Source organism: Lipophrys pholis, assembly GCF_963383615.2.
Source record: "Lipophrys pholis genome assembly, contig: SCAFFOLD_50, whole genome shotgun sequence".
Taxonomy (NCBI): Eukaryota; Metazoa; Chordata; class Actinopteri; order Blenniiformes; family Blenniidae; genus Lipophrys; species Lipophrys pholis.
The window spans coordinates 10,950-33,407 of record NW_028291986.1 but is presented as its reverse complement, the minus strand read 5'-3'; the positions used below and the strand labels follow the sequence as shown (position 1 = coordinate 33,407).

At 51.7% G+C, this 22,458-nt stretch overlaps 2 protein-coding genes across 11 annotated transcripts in view; both read right to left on the bottom strand.

Annotated features, from left to right (window-relative positions):
- rnf123 (ring finger protein 123) overlaps positions 1 to 6,017 on the bottom strand; it is a 54,960-nt gene extending 48,943 nt beyond the window's left edge. For 4 of the 10 annotated variants that reach the window (XM_080494009.1, XM_080494018.1, XM_080494017.1 and 1 more), the window contains exons 1-7: positions 5,831 to 5,945; positions 3,920 to 4,001; positions 1,653 to 1,737; positions 1,436 to 1,518; positions 1,170 to 1,267; positions 1,043 to 1,097; positions 43 to 128 (exon numbers count right to left, since the gene is read on the bottom strand). In XM_080494009.1, coding sequence (XP_080350135.1) covers positions 43 to 128; positions 1,043 to 1,097; positions 1,170 to 1,267; positions 1,436 to 1,518; positions 1,653 to 1,737; positions 3,920 to 3,995 — 483 coding nt within the window. In that variant the 5' untranslated portion in view covers positions 3,996 to 4,001; positions 5,831 to 5,945. Of the gene's footprint in view, positions 1 to 42; positions 129 to 1,042; positions 1,098 to 1,169; positions 1,268 to 1,435; positions 1,519 to 1,652; positions 1,738 to 3,919; positions 4,005 to 5,830 lie in introns of all 10 variants that reach the window. The other 6 variants (XM_080494013.1, XM_080494015.1, XM_080494016.1 and 3 more) reach the window with 6 other exon arrangements.
- A 204-nt stretch (positions 6,018 to 6,221) lies between these two features.
- On the bottom strand, positions 6,222 to 21,530 carry aldh4a1 (aldehyde dehydrogenase 4 family, member A1). The gene is made up of 15 exons (XM_080494008.1): positions 21,202 to 21,530; positions 18,967 to 19,060; positions 18,520 to 18,612; positions 18,387 to 18,434; positions 15,893 to 16,048; positions 15,673 to 15,822; positions 15,367 to 15,441; positions 14,878 to 15,065; positions 14,723 to 14,796; positions 13,888 to 14,084; positions 13,720 to 13,767; positions 12,988 to 13,140; positions 10,972 to 11,093; positions 10,756 to 10,874; positions 6,222 to 6,563 (listed from the first exon to the last, which is right to left on the bottom strand). Exons 1-15 carry the CDS (start codon positions 21,240 to 21,242, stop codon positions 6,451 to 6,453), a joined length of 1,671 nt encoding a protein of 556 aa, XP_080350134.1. The 5' UTR covers positions 21,243 to 21,530; the 3' UTR covers positions 6,222 to 6,450.
- Between the last annotated feature and the right edge of the window lie 928 nt (positions 21,531 to 22,458).

Below are 22,458 nucleotides of genomic sequence, written 5' to 3'. Positions count from 1 at the left end.
TGTGTGTGTGTGTGTGTGTGTGTGTGTGTGTGTGTGTGTTACCTCCTGATTAAAGCGACAGTTCAGAGTACACCAGCCGATCTGCATCAGACCCTGAGAGGAGATCAGAACCTCGTACGCCCATTTTCCTGAACACACACACACACACACACACACACACTAGTATTTCACCTGATAGACAGCAGATGGTGTATTTGTTTGTATATTTGTGTGTATATTGCATGTATGTTAGGAGCTTAAACACACTGATGTCTCCTCCTCCACACAAGCATGAAGCCTGTGTGTTCATCGCCCCATTCACGTTGGATTGTTCACCACTAATAGTGAGCTGGTTTAGACCATCGTGAGACAGGTTAGTTTGACCCTACTGATGATGTGTTGTTGCAATAGTAATCGGCGGGAGAGTCGGTCGTCCAATAACTGGAGGGTTGGCGGTTCGAATCCCACTCCATCAAAAAGTCATTGTCGTTGTGTCCATGAGCAAGGCACTTTAGCCACATTGCCTCGTATGAATGGTGCATGAATGTTGGTGGTGGAGGAGGGGCCGGTGGCGCAAAATGGCAGCCAGGCCTCCGTCAGCAGCCCCAGGGCAGCTGTGGCTACAACGTAGCTTAGCATCACTGGTGTGGATGAATCATGGTCTCTGGATGCTCTGGATGCTCTGGATGCTCTGGACGCTCTGAGTCAGCGTGAAGAAAGCGCTGTATAAATACAAGCCTTTATTATTATTATTATTATTAACTGTGACTATGGCTACAGGCCTGCAGGGAGCAGCATCACCAGGAGCACCCAGCCCAGCCAGCCTGAGACTGAGAGTGAGACAGAGTGAGAGAGTGAGAGTGAGACAGTCTGCTGACTCATCAGACAGACCAACAGATTGTTGAAGATTCTTCTAATCCTCTTCAACACGTCCAGACTCCCTGAGGTGTGTGTGTGTGTGTGTGTGTGTGTGTGTGTGTGTGTGTGTGTGTGTGTGTGTGTGTGTGTGTGTGTGTGTGTGTGTGTGTGTGTGTGTGTGTGTGTGTGTGTGTGTGTGTGTTACCTCTGTACACACAGGTGGTGGCTCTGATGGAGCTGAAGTTACTGTGTCCGATGACCTGCAGGGACGGAGTGGAGATAGTGTTACCATGGTAACGCAGCAGGTTGAAAACAGCTGACAGTCGACTCACCCCGAGCAGGTCGTCGTCTACAAACAGGAGACCCTCGAACCCGCTGGTGTGATCCAGAACCACCGGCTGAGGACCCAGACGACCCTCCACTGCACCATCTGGACACACACACACATACTGTGTACAGTACATATAGTCTTCTGTATACAGTTACAACGGTGTGTGTGTGTGTGTGTGTGTGTGTGTGTGTGTGTGTGTGTGTGTGTGTGTGTGTGTGTGTGTGTGTGTGTGTGTGTGTGTGTGTGTGTGTGTGTGTTCGTGTTCACCTGGATTCTCCTCAGATTCTCCGTCGCTGAGCAGCTGCTCCAGGTGAGAATCAAGATCCTGGAAACCCAGAGGCTTCCTACAGCTAGGGGGGGCAACGGGGGGCAACGGGGGGCAACGGGGGGCAATCAGACACCCAGGATGGACCATACAAAGGAGACGTGTAAGAACAGATGTTAAGACGCACAATTAAAGAGCCGCTCAGTTCAGACCAGTTACCTGAGGGATGCTACAGCCGGTCCCTGATTGGTTGGAGGAAACACCTGGTGCAGGAAGTCACTGAGCAACTTCTCATTCACGATACCTGACAGGAGGAATACGGGTCAGAGCCAACAGCACGCAACAACTACAGCACGCAACAACTACAGCACGCAACAACTACAGCACGCAACAACTACAGCACGCAACAACTACACCACGCAACAACTACAGCACGCAACAACTACAGCACGCAACAACTACACCACGCAACAACTACAGCACGCAACAACTACAGCACGCAACAACTACACCACGCAACAACACAACAGCCACAATCTACAGTGCAAACGACTACAGCGCTACAGCAAATAACAACACCACACTTGTTTAAATGGTTGTGTGTGGTTGTGTGTGGTTGTGTGTGGTTGAGTGTGGTTGTGTGTGGTTGTGTGTATGGTTGTGTATGGTTGTGTGTGTGGTTGTGTGTGGTTGTGTATGGTTGTGTGTGGTTGTGTATGGTTGTGTATGGTTGTGTATGGTTGTGTGGTTGTGTGTGGTTGTGTGTATGGTTGTGTGTATGGTTGTGTGTATGGTTGTGTGTGGTTGTGTATGGTTGTGTGTTTGGTTGTGTGTGGTTGTGTATGGTTGTGTGTATGGTTGAGTGTGGTTGTGTGTGGTTGTGTGTATGGTTGTGTGTGGTTGTGTGTATGGTTGTGTATGGTTGTGTATGGTTGTGTGTGTGGTTGTGTGTGGTTGTGTATGGTTGTGTATGGTTGTGTGTGTGGTTGTGTGTGGTTGTGTATGGTTGTGTATGGTTGTGTGTGTGGTTGTGTATGGTTGTGTATGGTTGTGTGTGTGGTTGTGTATGGTTGTGTATGGTTGTGTGTGTGGTTGTGTGTGGTTGTGTGTGGTTGTGTATGGTTGTGTGTGGTTGTGTGTGGTTGTGTGTATGGTTGTGTATGGTTGTGTGTGTGGTTGTGTATGGTTGTGTGTATGGTTGTGTGTGGTTGTGTATGGTTGTGTGTGGTTGTGTGTGGTTGTGTGTATGGTTGTGTATGGTTGTGTGTGTGGTTGTGTATGGTTGTGTGTATGGTTGTGTGTGGTTGTGTGTGGTTGTGTGTGGTTGTGTATGGTTGTGTATGGTTGTGTGTATGGTTGTGTATGGTTGTGTGTGGTTGTGTGTGGTTGTGTGTATGGTTGTGTATGGTTGGGTGTGTGGTTGTGTGTGTGGTTGTGTATGGTTGTGTGTATGGTTGTGTGTGTGGTTGTGTATGGTTGTGTGTGTGGTTGTGTATGGTTGTGTATGGTTGTGTGTATGGTTGTGTATGGTTGTGTATGGTTGTGTGTGGTTGTGTGTATGGTTGTGTGTGTGGTTGTGTGTGTGGTTGTGTGTGTGGTTGTGTGTGTGGTTGTGTATGGTTGTGTATGGTTGTGTGTGTGGTTGTGTATGGTTGTGTGTGTGGTTGTGTGTGTGGTTGTGTGTGGTTGTGTATGGTTGTGTGTGGTTGTGTGTGGTTGTGTGTGTGGTTGTGTGTGTGGTTGTGTATGGTTGTGTATGGTTGTGTGTGTGGTTGTGTATGGTTGTGTGTGTGGTTGTGTGTGTGGTTGTGTGTGGTTGTGTATGGTTGTGTGTGGTTGTGTGTGGTTGTGTGTGTGGTTGTGTATGGTTGTGTGTGGTTGTGTATGGTTGTGTGTGTGGTTGTGTGTGGTTGTGTATGGTTGTGTGTGTGGTTGTGTATGGTTGTGTGTGTGGTTGTGTGTGTGGTTGTGTGTGGTTGTGTATGGTTGTGTGTGGTTGTGTGTATGGTTGTGTATGGTTGTGTGTGTGGTTGTGTATGGTTGTGTATGGTTGTGTGTATGGTTGTGTGTGGTTGTGTGTGGTTGTGTGTGGTTGTGTATGGTTGTGTATGGTTGTGTGTATGGTTGTGTGTGGTTGTGTGTGGTTGTGTGTATGGTTGTGTATGGTTGTGTGTGTGGTTGTGTGTGTGGTTGTGTATGGTTGTGTGTATGGTTGTGTGTGTGGTTGTGTATGGTTGTGTGTGTGGTTGTGTATGGTTGTGTATGGTTGTGTATGGTTGTGTGTGGTTGTGTGTATGGTTGTGTGTGTGGTTGTGTGTGTGGTTGTGTGTATGGTTGTGTGTGTGGTTGTGTATGGTTGTGTGTGTGGTTGTGTGTGGTTGTGTGTGTGGTTGTGTGTGTGGTTGTGTGTGGTTGTGTGTGTGGTTGTGTGTATGGTTGTGTGTGTGGTTGTGTATGGTTGTGTGTGGTTGTGTGTGGTTGTGTACCTGTGGCTCGGTGTTTGTCATCTGATGACAGTCGATAGTTGCGACGTGTCAACGTCGTTCCTCCTTTAGAACTCATTGTGACCTGCTGAGAGATCACCTTCATCATCTTCAACTTCATCATCTTTAAATGTTTATTAACAACATAAAAATATAAACATGAATATGTTCCCAACCAGAGAGTCTTAAACCCAGTGAAATGCCGGGGGGGGGGGGGGGGGGGGGGGGTTCTTGGGTCTCTGTCCGGGGGGTTCTTAGCCCTCTGTCTGGGGGGGGTTCTTAGCTCTCTGTCCGGGGGGTTCTTAGCCCTCTGTCCGGGGGGGGGTTCTTAGCTCTCTGTCTGGGGGGTTCTTAGCTCTCTGTCCGGGGGGGGTTCTTAGCTCTCTGTCCGGGGTTCTTAGCTGTCTGTACAGGGTTCTTAGCTCTCTGTCTGGGGGGTTCTTAGCTCTCTGTCCAGGGTTCTTAGCTCTCTGTCCGGGGTTCTTAGCTGTCTGTACAGGGTTCTTAGCTCTCTGTCTGGGGGGTTCTTAGCTCTCTGTCCAGGGTTCTTAGCTCTCTGTCTGGGGGGTTCTTAGCTCTCTGTCCAGGGTTCTTAGCTCTCTGTCCGGGGTTCTTAGCTGTCTGTACAGGGTTCTTAGCTCTCTGTCTGGGGGGTTCTTAGCTCTCTGTCCAGGGTTCTTAGCTCTCTGTCTGGGGGGTTCTTAGCTCTCTGTCCGGGGTTCTTAGCTCTCTGTCCAGGGTTCTTAGCTCTCTGTCTGGGGGGTTCTTAGCTCTCTCTCCGGGGTTCTTAGCTCTCTGTCTGGGGGGTTCTTAGCTCTCTGTCCGGGGTTCTTAGCTCTCTGTCCGGGGTTCTTAGCTCTCTGTCCGGGGTTCTTAGCTCTCTGTCCGGGGGGTTCTTAGCTCTCTGTCCAGGGTTCTTAGCTCTCTGTCTGGGGGGTTCTTAGCTCTCTGTCCAGGGTTCTTAGCTCTCTGTCCGGGGTTCTTAGCTGTCTGTACAGGGTTCTTAGCTCTCTGTCTGGGGGGTTCTTAGCTCTCTGTCCAGGGTTCTTAGCTCTCTGTCTGGGGGGTTCTTAGCTCTCTGTCCGGGGTTCTTAGCTCTCTGTCCAGGGTTCTTAGCTCTCTGTCTGGGGGGTTCTTAGCTCTCTCTCCGGGGTTCTTAGCTCTCTGTCTGGGGGGTTCTTAGCTCTCTGTCCGGGGTTCTTAGCTCTCTGTCCGGGGTTCTTAGCTCTCTGTCCGGGGTTCTTAGCTCTCTGTCCGGGGGGTTCTTAGCTCTCTGTCCAGGGTTCTTAGCTCTCTGTCTGGGGGGTTCTTAGCTCTCTGTCCGGGGTTCTTAGCTCTCTGTCCAGGGTTCTTAGCTCTCTGTCCGGGGGGTTCTTAGCTCTCTGTCCGGGGGGTTCTTAGCTCTCTGTCCGGGGTTCTTAGCTCTCTGTCTGGGGGGTTCTTAGCTCTCTGTCCGCGGTTCTTGGCTCTCTCTCTCCGGGGTTCTTAGCTCTCTGTCCGGGGTTCTTAGCTCTCTGTCTGGGGGGTTCTTAGCTCTCTGTCCAGGGGGGGGGGGGGGTTCTTAGCTCTGTGTACAGGGTTCTTAGCTCTCTGTCTGGGGGGGGTTCTTGGCTCTCTCTCTCCGGGGTTCTTAGCTCTCTGTCTGGGGGGTTCTTAGCTCTCTGTCTGAGGGGTTCTTAGCTCTCTCTCCGGGGTTCTTAGCTCTCTGTCTGGGGGGTTCTTAGCTCTCTGTCTGAGGGGTTCTTAGCTCTCTGTCCGGGGGGTTCTTAGCTCTCTGTCCGCGGTTCTTAGCTCTCTGTCTGGGGGGTTCTTAGCTCTCTGTCCGGCCTGTGACTGAGGGTTCGGTCGGTACCGGAGCCTCGGTCAGTATTTGACGGTCTGAACTGAAGCTAACATGCCAACAACGGCACCTACCGCTCGGTTCCGTCCACAGGAGCCGCCGATGGGCCGCTTGCCGGTCCCGGTGTCTGGTCCTAGTCCCGGTGTCTGGTCCTAGTGTCTGGTCCTAGTCCCGGTGTCTGGTCCTAGTGTCTGGTCTTACGGTCTGAAGCTAAATCAGGCACAAACAGTGCCGAGCTGTCAGCGGAGCTACGGAGAGTCGGAGGGACAAACTGAGCCGCTGCGCGTCTGCAGCAAGCGCGCGCACACTTCATGTGTCTTATAGATGGACTGGAGATACTGAAGCTTTCTGTTGTACCGAGGTCAAACTCTGTGTGTGTGTGTGTGTGTGTGTGTGTGTGTGTGTGTGTGTGTGTGTGTGTGTGTGTGTGTGTGTGTGTGTGTGTGTGAGAATAAAGGACAGAAACACTGATCAAAGTTATTTATTGAATCTGGTTAAAAATATGAGAAAGACCGAACCAATCAAACGAGACTGACTCACATTCAGACATCAGCAATCACACACAGAAATCTACAGCATCTTCATCTTCATCCTCATCTCTGGGCTGAGTGCAAATCAGTGCAACTTAGTGACGGAGGACAGGTGGAGGACGGGTGGAGGACGGGTGGAGGATGGGTGGAGGACAGCCGTGTTCTCAGCCCATGTAGGGGTACTTCCACTCTGTCAGGGGGACGGTGGTCTGTTTGACCACCTGAGGAGACGTCCACCGCAGGACATAGTGCGCACCGCCTGGTTTGTCGTTGGTGCCTGTTGGAGAGACAGTTAATGAACAACCGACCGACTGAACAACCGACTGAACAACTGACTGAACAACCGACTGAACAACTGACTGAACAACCGACTGAACAACCGACTGAACAACGACTGAACAACCGACTGAACAACCGGCCGACTGAACAACTGACTGAACAACCGACTGAACAACCGGCCGACTGAACAACCGACTGAACAACTGGCCGACTGAACAACCGACTGAACAACCGGCCGACTGAACAACCGACTGAACAACCGGCCGACTGAACAACCGACTGAACAACCGGCCGACTGAACAACTGACTGAACAACCGGCCGACTGAACAACTGACTGAACAACCGGCCGACTGAACAACTGACTGAACAACCGGCCGACTGAACAACTGACTGAACAACCGGCCGACTGAACAACCGGCCGACTGAACAACCGACTGAACAACTGGCCGACTGAACAACTGACTGAACAACTGGCCGACTGAACAACTGACTGAACAACCGGCCGACTGAACAACTGACTGAACAACCGGCCGACTGAACAACCGACCAACTTAACAACTGACTGAACAACTGGCCGACTGAACAACCGACCAACTTAACAACTGACTGAACAACCGACCGACTGAACAACCGGCCGACTGAACAACTGACTGAACAACCGACTGAACAACTGACTGAACAACCAGCCGACTGAACAACTGACTGAACAACCGACTGAACAACTGACTGAACAACCAGCCGACTGAACAACCAGCCGACTGAACAACTGACTGAACAACCAACTGAACAACCGGCCAACTGAACAACCAGCCGACTGAACAACCGGCCGACTGAACAAGTGAGCGAATAACCCTACAGAATAACTAAGGATAGTGCAACTTTGAGAATATATTTGTTAATATGATTGAGAAGAGTGTAAAAAGTGAACTAGTGACAGATAGAAGTGATCATTTGCTGGTTTCCTGGTGTTTGAACAGAAGTTGAGGTCAGCAGGTAAAGAAGATAACTGAGTTCCAGAGTGAGAACACAAGATGCAATCCAGGCCTTTAAAGCTGCACTTAGTAGTTATGATTGGAAAGATGTTCCTGTTGAAGATACAAAGGATTCCTGTACTGCAGTCCTGGATATATTGATGTTACTGTAGGATTCTCACTGTCCAGGGAGGGAAACTCGTGTAAAACCTCAGAATAAGCAGAATGTGTGGAAAACAAAAGGCTGGAAAAGAAGGAGCCGTTATACAAAGATTTTATAAAACACAGAACCAAGGAGAAGGAACAGAAGAACAAACAATATAGAAATAGATTGACAACTAGTATTAGAGAGCAAAATGACTGGAGTACACTGCTGGAAAGACAAATGTAATTAAAGAGGTGATTGATCAGAACATTTCAACCGTTAACATAAACTATTAAAACAAACAATGCAAGAGTTGAACAATGTTTGTGTCAATGGGGGTTCTAATCTAGTAAAAGAAATACAACACCCCCCTGTGGCAGCGACCAATCAGGATCTAGATATTCATCTGAACTCCATGTTGAGAGCGAGGCGTTAGAGGAGTCAGGAAATGTCAGAATAAGAGTCTAAAGTAGTAATAATATTGATTCATTGTATAATTAAGCCTCTGACTTATATTTGCAATAGATCTTTTATAAGAGGAACATTTCCAGCTGGTAACAAGCTGCCGGCCGACCTCAGTATTACTACATCTATTTTCTAAAATACTAGAAAGATTGTTTGTTCAACAACGAGATGACTTCCTAGACAAATATAAAATACTAAATGATCAACACTATGGGTTCCACAGGTCGCCATCTCCAGCAGTGGTGGACTGTGTAGAGAAGATATCGGCTGTCCACAGCAGAGGAAGTGCAGTGGGGATATTTATTGATCTGAGAAAAGCTTCTGACACCATCAATCATTGGTTACCTTTACAGAAGTGTCAGTACTATGGGGGGTGTGGTCAATCATTGGTTACCTTTACAGAAGTGTCAGTACTATGGGGGGTGTGGTCAATCATTGGTTACCTTTACAGAAGTGTCAGTACTATGGGGGGTGTGGTCAATCATTGGTTACCTTTACAGAAGTGTCAGTACTATGGGGGTGTGGTCAATCATTGGTTACCTTTACAGAAGTGTCAGTACTATGGGGGGTGTGGTCAATCATTGGTTACCTTTACAGAAGTGTCAGTACTATGGGGGGTGTGGTCAATCATTGGTTACCTTTACAGAAGTGTCAGTACTATGGGGGGTGTGGTCAATCATTGGTTACCTTTACAGAAGTGTCAGTACTATGGGGGGTGTGGTCAATCATTGGTTACCTTTACAGAAGTGTCAGTACTATGGGGGGTGTGGTCAATCATTGGTTACCTTTACAGAAGTGTCAGTACTATGGGGGGTGTGGTCAATCATTGGTTACCTTTACAGAAGTGTCAGTACTATGGGGGGTGTGGTCAATCATTGGTTACAAAGCTCCTTACATAACAGACTCCAATATGGACAAATGAACAGAACTGTATTATTTAAAAAAAACTTTATGTTGTGGTGTCCCCCAAGGTTCTGCTTTAGGACCCACATTATTTATTCTTTACTTGAAGGATATTTGTTGTGAACCAAAAACATTGATGTTCTAAAGTTATTGTGCTCAGGACAGAACCCCGAGCAGTTCCTTTACAAAGTAGAACAAAGGTTTTGATCTGAATAAGTTCTAAATGAACAGAAAACTAAATTGATGGTTTTTGGATGCTGGAAGATCAAACAGTTTGAATGGAACTGAAATAGAACAAGTTTTTGGGGATAATAAGAGACCATCAGCTGAGTTAGGAACCACATGTACAGTACGTTCAGTCTAAACTATCAAAGACCGCTGGTATAGTATAGAACAAGAAATATAATGGGTCTCCATATATTGTACTCCTCTCTTGTGCTACACGACTTATTATATTGCTCAGAAATGTGGGGGAATGCTTGTAACACATTCCTAGAACCAATCGTTAAACTACCAAAAAGAATAATAAATAACGCTGACCAGTCGACTCTTTATAAGATACAAACAGTTCAAATTGAGGGATTTAATTTAGTTAAAACTGCTAGAAATGATGTTTGGTGCTGTGAACTGGAGACTTCCCAGGAACATCCAACCCTTCAAACTAAGAAGACGACGTTCTAATTTAAGAACTTTGATTCAGTTTGAAATTAACTAAGAACCAACGTCAAACCAAGATGTGTTTCTGTGATGGAATATGGAACGATCTGTTAAAATACAATCTCTAAAATGTGATGTGATTAATACACATCAGGTATGTGAACAGTGCAGAACATTTCCTTCATTGAGCACACATTGACAGAAGGTTCTAGATTAAGGTGAGCTTAGTGGCAAAACTTTGTTTGTTTCTTGTTGTTGAGTTGATGTGACGTAGAGGGAGGGCTGGAAAGTAAAGCACTGCTTCTGCCAAACCCTTTTTGGTTCTGTTCTCTTGGTTGTGTTCTCCTGGTTCTGTTCTCTTGGTTGTGTTCTCCTGGTTCTGTTCTCCTGGTTCTGTTCTCCTGGTTCTGTTCTCCTGGTTGTGTTCTCCTGGTTCTGTTCTCTTGGTTCTGTTCTCCTGGTTCTGTTCTCTTGATTCGGTTCTCCTGGTTGTGTTCTCTAGGTTGTGTTCTCCTGGTTCTGTTCTCTTGGTTCTGTTCTCCTGGTTCTGTTCTCCTGGTTCTGTTCTCTTGATTCGGTTCTCCTGGTTGTGTTCTCTAGGTTGTGTTCTCCTGGTTCTGTTCTCTTGGTTCTGTTCTCCTGGTTCTGTTCTCTTGGTTCTGTTCTCTTGGTTCTGTTCTCCTGGTTGTGTTCTCTTGGTTGTGTTCTCTTGGTTCTGTTCTCTTGGTTCTGTTCTCTTGGTTGTGTTCTCCAAGTTGTGTTCTCAAAGGGAATATACAATTGTTAAATGTGAACAACCAAAATAAAACTTCAGGAGGGCCCGGTACCACTTTACCAGCGAGGGTCCGGTGCAACAGCATCACTGGTTGCCGCTGGTTACAGAACAGATGTCGAAAATTATAACCGACGAAGATGTGTCAAAAACCAGTCAGCTGTAAACTACAGGCGGGCCGGGTGTCGACCTCCTGCTGTAAACTACAGGCGGGCCGGGTGTCGACCTCCTGTTGTAAACTACAGGCGGGCCGGGTGTTAAATCGGGTGTTCTCACCTGAAGCTCGGGCTCCTCCGAACGGCTGCTGAGCCACGATGGATCCTGTAGATTTGTCGTTCACGTAATAATTTCCCGCTGCGTTTCTCAAAGCTCGGGCTGCTTCTTCTATCACCGCCCTGCACACACACACACACACACACACAAGTGTTTTGGTGTGTGTGTGTGTGTGTGTGTGTGTGTGTGTGTGTGTGTGTGTGTGTGTGTGTGTCTCACGGGTCTTCAGCGTACACCGCTCCAGTCAGAGCGTAGGGAGACGTGTTGTCGACGAGCTGCAGAACTTTCTTATAGTCGTCGTCTGGATAAACATAAACGGAGAGAACCGGACCGAAGATCTCCTGAAACACAAGAACACACAGGAACACTGGAACCCTGGAACACTGGAACACTGGAACACTGGAACCCACTGTCTGAATACTTCATTTGATGCTTTAAACACACATTAGACCCTCAAGAGTTCTGAGGTCAGGGGTGGGGTCAGAGGTCAGGGGTGGGGTCAGAGGTGAGGTCAGGGGTGGGGTCAGAGGTCAGGGGTGGGGTCAGAGGTCAGGGGTGGGGTCTGTCACAATGGGGCGTGGCCTGTCACAAGGGGCGTGGCCTGCAAGTTCAATAGTTTCTTATCGGAGTATGAACAGTAACAGTCCTGCCAAAAAAGATTCTTTTCAGCAGCTGACGTCACTGCTGAACTTTCTTCTTGTTCTTATGGCTTCAAAAAGGGAGAATGAAGGAGCCTTGAGAGGTCAGGTGTGGGTCAGAGGTCAGGTGTGTGTCAGAGGTCAGGTGTGGGTCAGAGGTCAGGTGTGGGTCAGAGGTCAGGTGTGGGTCAGAGGTCAGGTGTGGGTCAGAGGTCAGTGTGTCAGAGGTCAGATGTGGGTCAGAGGTCAGGTGTGGGTTAGAGGTCAGGTGTGGGTCAGAGGTCAGGTGTGGGTCAGAGGTCAGGTGTGGGTCAGAGGGCAGGTGTGGGTCAGAGGTCAGGTGTGTGTCAGAGGTCAGGTGTGTGTCAGAGGTCAGATGTGGGTCAGAGGTCAGGTGTGGGTCAGAGGTCAGGTGTGGGTCAGAGGGCAGGTGTGGGTCAGAGGTCAGGTGTGGGTCAGAGGTCAGGTGTGGGTCAAAGGTCAGGTGTGGGTCAGAGGTCAGGTGTGGGTCAGAGGTCAGTGGGTCAGAGGTCAGGTGTGTGTCAGAGGTCAGATGTGGGTCAGAGGTCAGGTGTGGGTCAGAGGTCAGTGGGTCAGAGGTCAGGTGTGTGTCAGAGGTCAGGTGTGTGTCAGAGGTCAGATGTGGGTCAGAGGTCAGGTGTGGGTCAGAGGTCAGGTGTGGGTCAGAGGGCAGGTGTGGGTCAGAGGTCAGGTGTGGGTCAGAGGTCAGGTGTGGGTCAGAGGGCAGGTGTGGGTCAGAGGTCAGGTGTGGGTCAAAGGTCAGGTGTGGGTCAGAGGTCAGGTGTGGGTCAGAGGTCAGGTGTGGGTCAGAGGTCAGGTGTGGGTCAAAGGTCAGGTGTGGGTCAGAGGTCAGATGTGGGTCAGAGGTCAGGTGTGTGTCAGAGGTCAGATGTGGGTCAAAGGTCAGGTGTGGGTCAGAGGTCAGGTGTGGGTCAGAGGTCAGGTGTGGGTCAGAGGTCAGTGGGTCAGAGGTCAGAGGTCAGGTGTGTGTCAGAGGTCAGGTGTGTGTCAGAGGTCAGGTGTGGGTCAAAGGTCAGGTGTGGGTCAGAGGGCAGGTGTGGGTCAGAGGTCAGGTGTGGGTCAGAGGGCAGGTGTGGGTCAGAGGTCAGGTGTGGGTCAGAGGGCAGGTGTGGGTCAGAGGTCAGGTGTGGGTCAGAGGTCAGTGGGTCAGAGGTCAGTGGGTCAGAGGGCAGGTGTGTGTCAGAGGTCAGTGGGTCAGAGGTCAGGTGTGGGTCAGAGGTCAGGTGTGGGTCAGAGGTCAGTGGGTCAGAGGTCAGGTGTGTGTCAGAGGTCAGATGTGGGTCAAAGGTCAGGTGTGGGTCAGAGGTCAGGTGTGGGTCAGAGGTCAGGTGTGGGTCAGAGGTCAGTGGGTCAGAGGTCAGGTGTGGGTCAGAGGTCAGGTGTGGGTCAGAGGGCAGGTGTGGGTCAGAGGTCAGGTGTGTGTCAGAGGTCAGGTGTGGGTCAGAGGTCAGTGGGTCAGAGGTCAGTGGGTCAGAGGTCAGGTGTGGGTCAGAGGTCAGTGGGTCAGAGGTCAGATGTGGGGTTACTTGAACACAGTGGTGGTCAGAGATCAAACCTGGCTCATGATGGGGTCCTGGGGGTCGCTGGTCTGGATGATGGTGGGCTCCACAAAGTAACCTCTGCTGTCGTCACACCGGCCTCCTGCCAGGACGCTGAGAGACGGAGACGAGTGGGCGTGGTCTAACCACTGTCTGATCCGGGAGAACGACTGCAGGGGAGACAGGCTGGGATGAGACTGGTGTGAGACAGGCTGGGATGAGACTGGTGTGAGACAGGCTGGGATGAGACAGGTGGGACTGGTTTGAGACAGGAGTGAGACTGGTGTGAGGCGGGTCAGACTGGTGTGAGACAGGCTGGGGTGAGACAGGTGGGACTGGTTTGAGACAGGAGTGAGACTGGTGTGAGGCGGGTGAGACTGGTGTGAGACAGGCTGGGGTGAGACAGGTGGGACTGGTTTGAGACAGGAGTGAGACTGGTGTGAGACGGGGTGAGACTGGTGTGAGACAGGCTGGGTTGAGACTGGTGTGAGACAGGCTGGGGTGAGACTGGTGGGACTGGTTTGAGACAGGAGTGAGACTGGTGTGAGGCGGGTCAGACTGGTGTGAGACGGGGTGAGACTGGTGTGAGACAGGCTGGGGTGAGACAGGTGGGACTGGTGTGAGACAGGAGTGAGACTGGTGTGAGACAGGAGTGAGACAAGCTGGGCTGAGACTGGTGTGAGGCAGGTCAGACTGGGGTGAGACAGACTGGGGTGAGACAGGTGAAGACAGACAGGTAGTTCACTGACCTTGTCATCAATCACAGCAGAGAAGAAAGTGCTGAAATCATCGACGGGCTGCAAGAGAGTCACGTGACCATCAGCTGAGTGTGTGTGTGTGTGTGTGTGTGTGTGTGTGTGTGTGTGTGTGTGTGTGTGTGTGTGTGTGTGTGTGTGTGTGTGTGTGTGTGTACATACATCTCCCACTCGCAGCTGGCTGTGGATGTGCAGCAGTTGACCTTTGACCTCAGGCCAGAGGCTCTGGGGAACGTACATCCTGGAGCAGGCGGAACACTTCTGACCTCCAAACTCGAATGCTGAGCGGATCGTTCCGTTAACGACGCTCCGCACGTCGGCCGAGGAGTGAACGAAGTGGAAGTTCTTCCCCCCGCACTCTGAAACACAGCCAGACAGGGGGTGGTGGGACAGTGGGTGTAGTGGGACAGTGGGTGTAGTGGGACAGTGGATTTAGTGGGACAGTGGGTGTAGTGGTACAGCCAGACAGGGGGTGTAGTGGTACAGTGGGTGTAGTGGGACAGCCAGACAGGGGGTGGTGGGACAGTGGGTGTAGTGGGACAGTGGGTGTAGTGGGACAGCCAGACAGGGTGTGGTGGGACAGTGGGTGTAGTGGGACAGTGGATTTAGTGGGACAGTGGGTGTAGTGGGACAGTGGATTTAGTGGGACAGTGGATTTAGTGGGACAGTGGGTGTAGTGGGACAGTGGGTGTAGTGGGACAGCCAGACAGGGTGTGGTGGGACAGTGGGTGTAGTGGGACAGTGGATTTAGTGGGACAGTGGGTGTAGTGGGACAGTGGGTGTAGTGGGACAGCCAGACAGGGTGTGGTGGGACAGTGGGTGTAGTGGGACAGTGGATTTAGTGGGACAGTGGGTGCAGTTGGACAGTGGTACATTGGGTGTTATGGTAAAGTGATACAATGGGTATAGTGGGACAGTGGATTTAGTGGGACCGTGGTACAGTGGGTGTAGTGGGACACTGGGTGTTATGGTACAGTGGGACGGTGGGCGGAGTCACCTCCAGCCAGTCGGGGGAAGGTCCGGTATGAGTCCAGGTTCTGAGCCACCTGCTTCCACAGACGCTTGAATGTCCTGAAATCACAAACACACCAGGGCAGGTCAAACCGTTTAGAACCGGTCCAGCTGGGTCAGACCGGTCCAGCTGGTCCTTACGGTACGCTGCCAGTGAAGTTGACCCCGGCCAGGTGAGGAGACGAGGTGACGGCGTCGCCGAACACAGGACCGTCCGCCGGCAGGAACTGGACCACGTTAGGGGGCAGACCAGACTCCCGCAGGACTCTGTAGACCACATAGCTGGCTGACATGGCGGCGTCGCTGGGCTTCCACAAGACCACGTTCCCCTGCAGGGACACCGGGGTCAGCAAATCTCTGGTCTCTACGGGTCCCTGTCCTCTACTGGTCCCTACTAGTCCCTGGTCTCTACAGGTCTCTGGTTCTGGTCTCTACTGGTCCCTGGTCTTTATTGGTTTCTGGTCTCGACTGGTCCCTGGTCTCTACAGGTCTCTAGTGTCTACTGGTCCCTAGTCTCAACTGGTCCCTGATCTTTACAGGTCTGTGGTCTCTATTGGTCCCTGGTATCTACTGATCTCTACTGGTCCCTGGCCCCTACAGGTCCCTGCTGGTCCCTGGTCCTGGTCTCACCATCAGAGCTGGGGTTCCTGCCAAGTTCCCGCCGATGGCGGTGAAGTTGAATGGAGCCACTGCAGCTACGAACCCCTGACACACACACACACACACACACACACACACACACACACACACACACACACACACACACACACACACACACACACACACACACACACACACACACACACACACACACACACACACACACACACACACACACACACACACACACAAAGTTACTTCCAGACAAACAGGTACGTAATTGGGGGGCGGGGCTTACCTCCAGGCCGCGGTACAGCACTGGGGGGCGGGGCTTACCTCCAGGCCGCGGTACAGCATGGTGTTGGTGCTGCCGTCGGAGTCCAGCGGCTGCTGCTGCTGCAGCGCCACGGCGTGTTTGGCGTTAAACCTGAAGAAGTCGATGAGCTCGGCGGCGGCGTCGATCTCCGCCTGGACCACCGTCTTTCCCTGAACAGACCACAGGACGGGGGTCACCGGGGTCAGGTGTTTGACCGCGCCCCCCAGACCCGGGACCCACCTGGCCTATCATGGTCTTGGCCAGGATCTCAGCTCGCTTTGGTCCACCGAGGACGTCGGCGGCTCTGAGGAGGATCTGCGCTCGATCCTCCACTGGCTTCAGGTCCCAGTCCTTCCTCGCCGACACCGACGCCATGATGGCTCTATTAATCAGCTCCTGGAGTGAGGGGTAGAGGAGGAAGTAGAGGAAGAGGAGGAGGAAGAAGAGGAGGTCAAGGAGGAAACAGGGAACGTCTCACTCAACAGCATCAAAACCATCAAGAAGTCCAACCAGGGAACCAGAATGAAAACTATTGAGAGGAGAGAGATACAAGAGGAGACGCTCCGACTGTAGGAGTCGCTCCGACTGTAGGAGATGCTCCGACTGTAGGAGACGCTCCGACTGTAGGAGATGCTCCGACTGACGCTCCGACTGTAGGAGACGCTCCGACTGCCGCTCCGACTGACAATCCAACTGACAATCCAACTGTAGGAGTTGCTCCGACTGTAGGAGTCACTCCGACTGACGCTCCAACTGTAGGAGTTGCTCCGACTGTAGGAGTCACTCCGACTGACGCTCCAACTGTAGGAGTTGCTCCGACTGTAGGAGACGCTCCGACTGTAGGAGTCGCTCCGACTGACGCTCTGACTGTAGGAGATGCTCCGACTGTAGGAGACGCTCCGACTGACGCTCTGACTGTAGGAGTCACTCCGACTGACGCTCCAACTGTAGGAGTTGCTCCGACTGTAGGAGACGCTCCGACTGTAGGAGACGCTCCGACTGTAGGAGTCGCTCCGACTGTAGGAGACGCTCCGACTGTAGGAGTAGCTCCGACTGTAGGAGACGCTCCGACTGACGCTCTGACTGTAGGAGACGCTCCGACTGTAGGAGACGCTCCGGTTGTAGGAGTCGCTCTGTCTGATGCTCCGACTGTAGGAGACACTCCGACTGTAGGAGACACTCCGACTGACAATCCAACTGTAGGAGTTGCTCCGACTGTAGGAGACGCTCCGACTGACACTCCGACTGTAGGAGATGCTCCGACTGTAGGAGTCGCTCCGACTGTAGGAGACGCTCCGACTGACGCTCCGACTGACAATCCAACTGTAGGAGTTGCTCCGACTGTAGGAGACACTCCGACTGACGCTCCAACTGTAGGAGTTGCTCCGACTGTAGGAGACGCTCCGACTGTAGGAGTCACTCCGACTGACGCTCCAACTGTAGGAGTTGCTCCGACTGTAGGAGACGCTCCGACTGACGCTCTGACTGTAGGAGATGCTCCGACTGTAGGAGACGCTCCGACTGACGCTCTGACTGTAGGAGTCACTCCGACTGACGCTCCAACTGTAGGAGCTGCTCCGACTGTAGGAGACGCTCCGACTGTAGGAGTCGCTCCGACTGTAGGAGACGCTCCGACTGTAGGAGTAGCTCCGACTGTAGGAGACGCTCCGACTGACGCTCTGACTGTAGGAGACTCTCCGACTGTAGGAGACGCTCCGGTTGTAGGAGTCGCTCTGTCTGATGCTCCGACTGTAGGAGACACTCCGACTGACAATCCAACTGAAGGAGTTGCTCCGACTGTAGGAGACGCTCCGACTGTAGGAGACACTCCGACTGTAGGAGACACTCCGGTTGTAGGAGTCGCTCTGTCTGATGCTCCGACTGTAGGAGACGCTCCGACTGTAGGAGACACTCCGACTGACAATCCAACTGAAGGAGTTGCTCCAACTGTAGGAGTTGCTCTGACTGTAGGAGACGCTCCGACTGTAGGAGACGCTCCGACTGTAGGAGACGCTCCGGTTGTAGGAGTCGCTCTGTCTGATGCTCCGACTGTAGGAGACGCTCCGACTGTAGGAGACACTCCGACTGACAATCCAACTGTAGGAGTTGGTCCGACTGTAGGAGACGCTCCGACTGACGCTCCGACTGTAGGAGATGCTCCGACTGTAGGAGTCACTCCGACTGACGCTCCAACTGTAGGAGTCGCTCCGACTGTAGGAGTCGCTCCGACTGCCGGAGACGCTCCGACAGACGCTCTGACTGTAGGAGACGCTCCGACTGTAGGAGACGCTCCGATTGTAGGAGTGGCTCCGACTGATGCTCCGACTGTAGGAGACTCTCCGACTGTAGGAGAAGCTCCAACTGACACTCTGACTGTAGGAGACGCTCCGACTGACGCTCTGACTGTAGGAGACACTCCATCTGTAGGAGTTGCTCCGACTGTAGGAGACGCTCCGACCGACGCTCTGACTGTAGGAGACGCACCAACTGACGCTCTGACTGTAGGAGACTCTCCGACTGTAGGAGACGCTCCGGTTGTAGGAGTCGCTCTGTCTGATGCTCCGACTGTAGGAGACGCTCCGACTGACGCTCTGACTGTAGGAGACGCACCAACTGATGCTCTGACTGTAGGAGACTCTCCGACTGTAGGAGACGCTCCGACTGTAGAGAACGCTCTGGAACTGGATCTGGACCAGTGGACCCGACACTTCCTGTTCTGGTTCTGGTCTCTCACCTTGTCAGCATAGCAGAACTTGGCCACTTTGTGTGAGTGATTGAATGGCTGGAAAGAGACAAAATGAGAGAAATTACTCTGTGGGTACTCAGATTACACTGTCAGATTACTGTGTGGCTACTCTGGTACTCACACACAGCTGGTATCTGATGTCTGACGTCCAAACATGTTCGTCTCCGACCACACAGGGAATCTCTTCAGTCTGTCCCTTCAGACGGTCCAGGGCCTGCACAAGCAACCAGTAAACAACACGCAAAGAATCTGTAAACAATATGTTAACAACCAGGAAATAACATATAAACAACCTGTAAATAACAAGTAAACAACATATAAATGATCTTTAAACAACTAGTAAACAACCAGAAAACAACTACTAAATAACCTGTGAATAGTCTTTAAACACCATCTAAACAAAATGTGAACAACCTGTTGACAGTGTGTGTGTGTGTGTGTGTGTGTGTGTGTGTGTGTGTGTGTGTGTGTGTGTGTGTGTGTGTGTGTGTGTGTGTGTGTGTGTGTGTGTGTGTGTGTGTGTGTGTGTGTGTGTGTGTGTGTGTGTGTGTGTGTGTGTGTGTGTTACCTCTATCAGTTCTCGTCTCTCTAAACTTCCATCTTTGAAACTGAGGATCGGCTCATTTTTCACACCAACAGCAGCACAAGGGAACGTCCTGAACCTACACACACACACACACACACACACACACACACACACACACACACACACACACACACACACACACACACACACACACACACACACACACACACACACACACACACACACACACACACACACACACACACACACACACACACACACACACACACACACACACACACACACACACACACACACACACACTGATGATTTGGTGTCGGGTTGATGTCTGATGGTTTGAGAGTGCCGCTCCCCACAGGACCTCAAGGGGGCGCCGCCCGCGCTGCTTGAGGGAATCAGGTTGCTTGAGTTGGGGGGGGGCATGTTGTTTCAGATGGGAAGGGTGAGTGACTAGCATGGCCGCAGCCTCCATTGGTGTGTGAATGAATGTGGGCGTGAAGGCGCTTTATAAATCTGTGGTTCCACCGCAGTCCGTGGTGGAACGTGGCTGGGTGGGAGGGCACGGAACCAAAAAGAACACCCAGGCCCAACTCTGTCGAGCGGCCCCACCACGGAAAGTAGTTACTATGTAGATGGGGTCGTTGAGGAGGTGGGGTTCTGGAGGAGGTGGGGTTCTGGAGGAGGTGGGGTTCTGGAGGAGGCGGGGTTCTGGAGGAGGTGGCCGCCGCTGGTCACTTCCAGGTTCTTTGCCTGACGCTTCCCCACCTCCTCCTCAACCCCGCCACCTCCACAACCCCGCCTCCTCCACAACCCCGTCTCCTCCTCCTCCTCAACCCCGCCACCTCCACAACCCCACCTCCTCCACAACCCCGCCTCCTCCACAACCCCGTCTCCTCCTCCTCCACAACCCCTCCACAACCCCACCTCCTCCACAACCCCACCTCCTCCTCCTCCACAACCCCACCTCCTCCTCAACCCCGCCTCCTCCACAACCCCGCCTCCTCAACCCCACCTCCTCCACAACCCCTCCACAACCCCACCTCCACAACCCCACCTCCTCCTCCTCCACAACCCCGCCTCCTCCACAACCCCGCCTCCTCCACAACCCCTCCACAACCCCGCCTCCTCCACAACCCCGTCTCCTCCTCCTCCACAACCCCTCCACAACCCCTCCACAACCCCACCTCCTCCTCAACCCCGCCTCCTCCACAACCCCGCCTCCTCAACACCACCTCCTCCACAACCCCTCCACAACCCCACCTCCACAACCCCACCTCCTCCTCCTCCACAACCCCACCTCCTCCACAACCCCGCCTCCTCCTCCTCCACAACCCCACCTCCTCCACAACCCCGCCTCCTCCTCCTCCACAACCCCACCTCCTCCACAACCCCGCCTCCTCCTCCTCCACAACCCCTCCACAACCCCACCTCCTCCACAACCCCGCCTCCTCAACACCACCTCCTCCACAACCCCGCCTCCTCCTCCTCCACAACCCCTCCACAACCCCACCTCCTCCACAACCCCACCTCCTCCACAACCCCACCTCCTCCTCCTCCACAACCCCATGGCCGTCTGAGTCTCTGACTCAGATAAATGTGTCTTGCTGAGCAGCAGCTCCTGCTGAATGATGGAACTGGGCAAGTAACTTTCCTCCAAACAGTGACGGGATTCAAACCGACACCCGCTGCTTCTCAGAGGCTCCATGTTGGTGCAGCTGCCAGCAGCAGCAGGGTGGGTGGGTGTTGCAGGGGATTGTACACTACTGGAAGAACTGGTCTGAAGTCTTTTGATGCCTACAGCTCCAACCACCAGCCAGCACAGGGTGCAGTGGATCCTGAGCACAGGGTGCAGTGGATCCTGAGCACAGGGTGCAGTGGATCCTGAGCACAGGGTGCAGTGGATCCTGAGCACAGGGTGCAGTGGATCCTGAGCACAGGCAGATTCGAACCACCATCTGAACCTGGTGTCACGTGATGAAGCAGTTCAAACAGATTAAAACAGTGGAAGCAGGAAGCGATTCCCAGAAGCTCCGGTTGCATAACGGTGCCGGGCTGAGGGGGTGAGAAGGTCAGAGGGTGAGAGAGTGAGGGGTGAGAGGGTGAGGGGGTGAGAAGGTCAGAGGGTGAGAGAGTGAGGGGTGAGAGGGTGAGGGGGTGAGTGCTGGAGAACCAGTCGGCCAGGGAGCCCTTCACCCGGGGAGGATCCACGTGACCCGCTCGCTGCCGAGCTAACAGGCTAACGGAGGAGAGTCTTACCCGCGGACGGAGCGCCACAGAGCCGGCCTCACACGGAGCATGGTGCGGCGGCAGGTCGACGGAGGAGCTTCAGAGAGCGGAGATCCGGAGCCGGAGAACTGACACCTCGGGGCGGCCCCGCTGCCCTAGCTCCCCCCCGACCTCTACCAGCCCCCGGCGGGGGGGACATGATCGACTTTCACCGCTAGAATTCTCCACAACGCAAATCATCTAATTTGTTTACAACTGATGCATTAAAAAGTTACTCTTTACTAAATATCAACTGAAAAGTCTAAATATATAAAGGAGCGATAATTAAAACACAAAGCTCTAAATGCAACACCCCACCTGAAGAAATGGAACCTTCCAGAGGTGTTTCTGCAGCTGGCCAATCAGAGCGCGGGCACTGTGTTGAGCCAATCAGAGGACACTGTCATAGGGTGGCGAAGGTAAACATTAGAATTCATCTGACCAATGAATAATCAAGTTAAAGTCCAGTTTAACTAAAACGAATAAAAACTGGTTACACCCGCTGACATTAATCAATAAACTTAAAAACACCCAGATTGAACTGGAGAACATGGGATTATAATGAGGAACACCATATTATAGTGGAGAACATGAGATTATAGTGAGAACTCCAGATTACAGTGGAAAACATGGGTTTATAGTGGAGAACACCAGATTATATTGAGAATAAGGGATTGTAGTGGAGAACATGAGATTACAGTGAGAACATGAGAATATAGTGGATAGCATGAGATTGTAGTGGAGAACATGAGATTACAGTGGAGAACACCAGATTATAGTGGAGAACATGAGATTATAGTGGAGAACACCATATTATAGTGGAGAACATGAGATTATAGTGGAGAACATGATATTATAGTGAGAATATGAGATTATAGTGGAGAACATAATACTATAGTGGAGAACACCAGATTATAGTGGAGAACATGAGATTATAGTGAGAACATTAGATTATAGTGGAGAACATGAGATTATAGTGAGAACATTAGATTATAGTGGAGAACACCAGATTATAGTGGAGAACATGAGATTATAGTGAGAACACCAGATTATAGTGGAGAACATGAGATTATAGTGGAGAACATGATATTATAGTGAGAATATGAGATTATAGTGGAGAACATAATACTATAGTGGAGAACACCAGATTATAGTGGAGAACATGAGATTATAGTGAGAACATTAGATTATAGTGGAGAACATGAGATTATAGTGAGAACATTAGATTATAGTGGAGAACATTAGATT

Coding starts and splice junctions, on each gene's coding strand:
- aldh4a1 (XM_080494008.1), bottom strand. CDS start 21,242: ATGCTCCGTGTGAGGCCGGCTCTGTGGCGCTCCGTCCGCGG. Junction 15,442..15,672: donor TGCTGTACCGCGGCCTGGAG/GTAAGCCCCGCC, acceptor TGTGTGTGTCAG/GGGTTCGTAGCTGCAGTGGC. Junction 11,094..12,987: donor AGGACCCCATCATGAGCCAG/GTTTGATCTCTG, acceptor CTTGTGTTTCAG/GAGATCTTCGGTCCGGTTCT.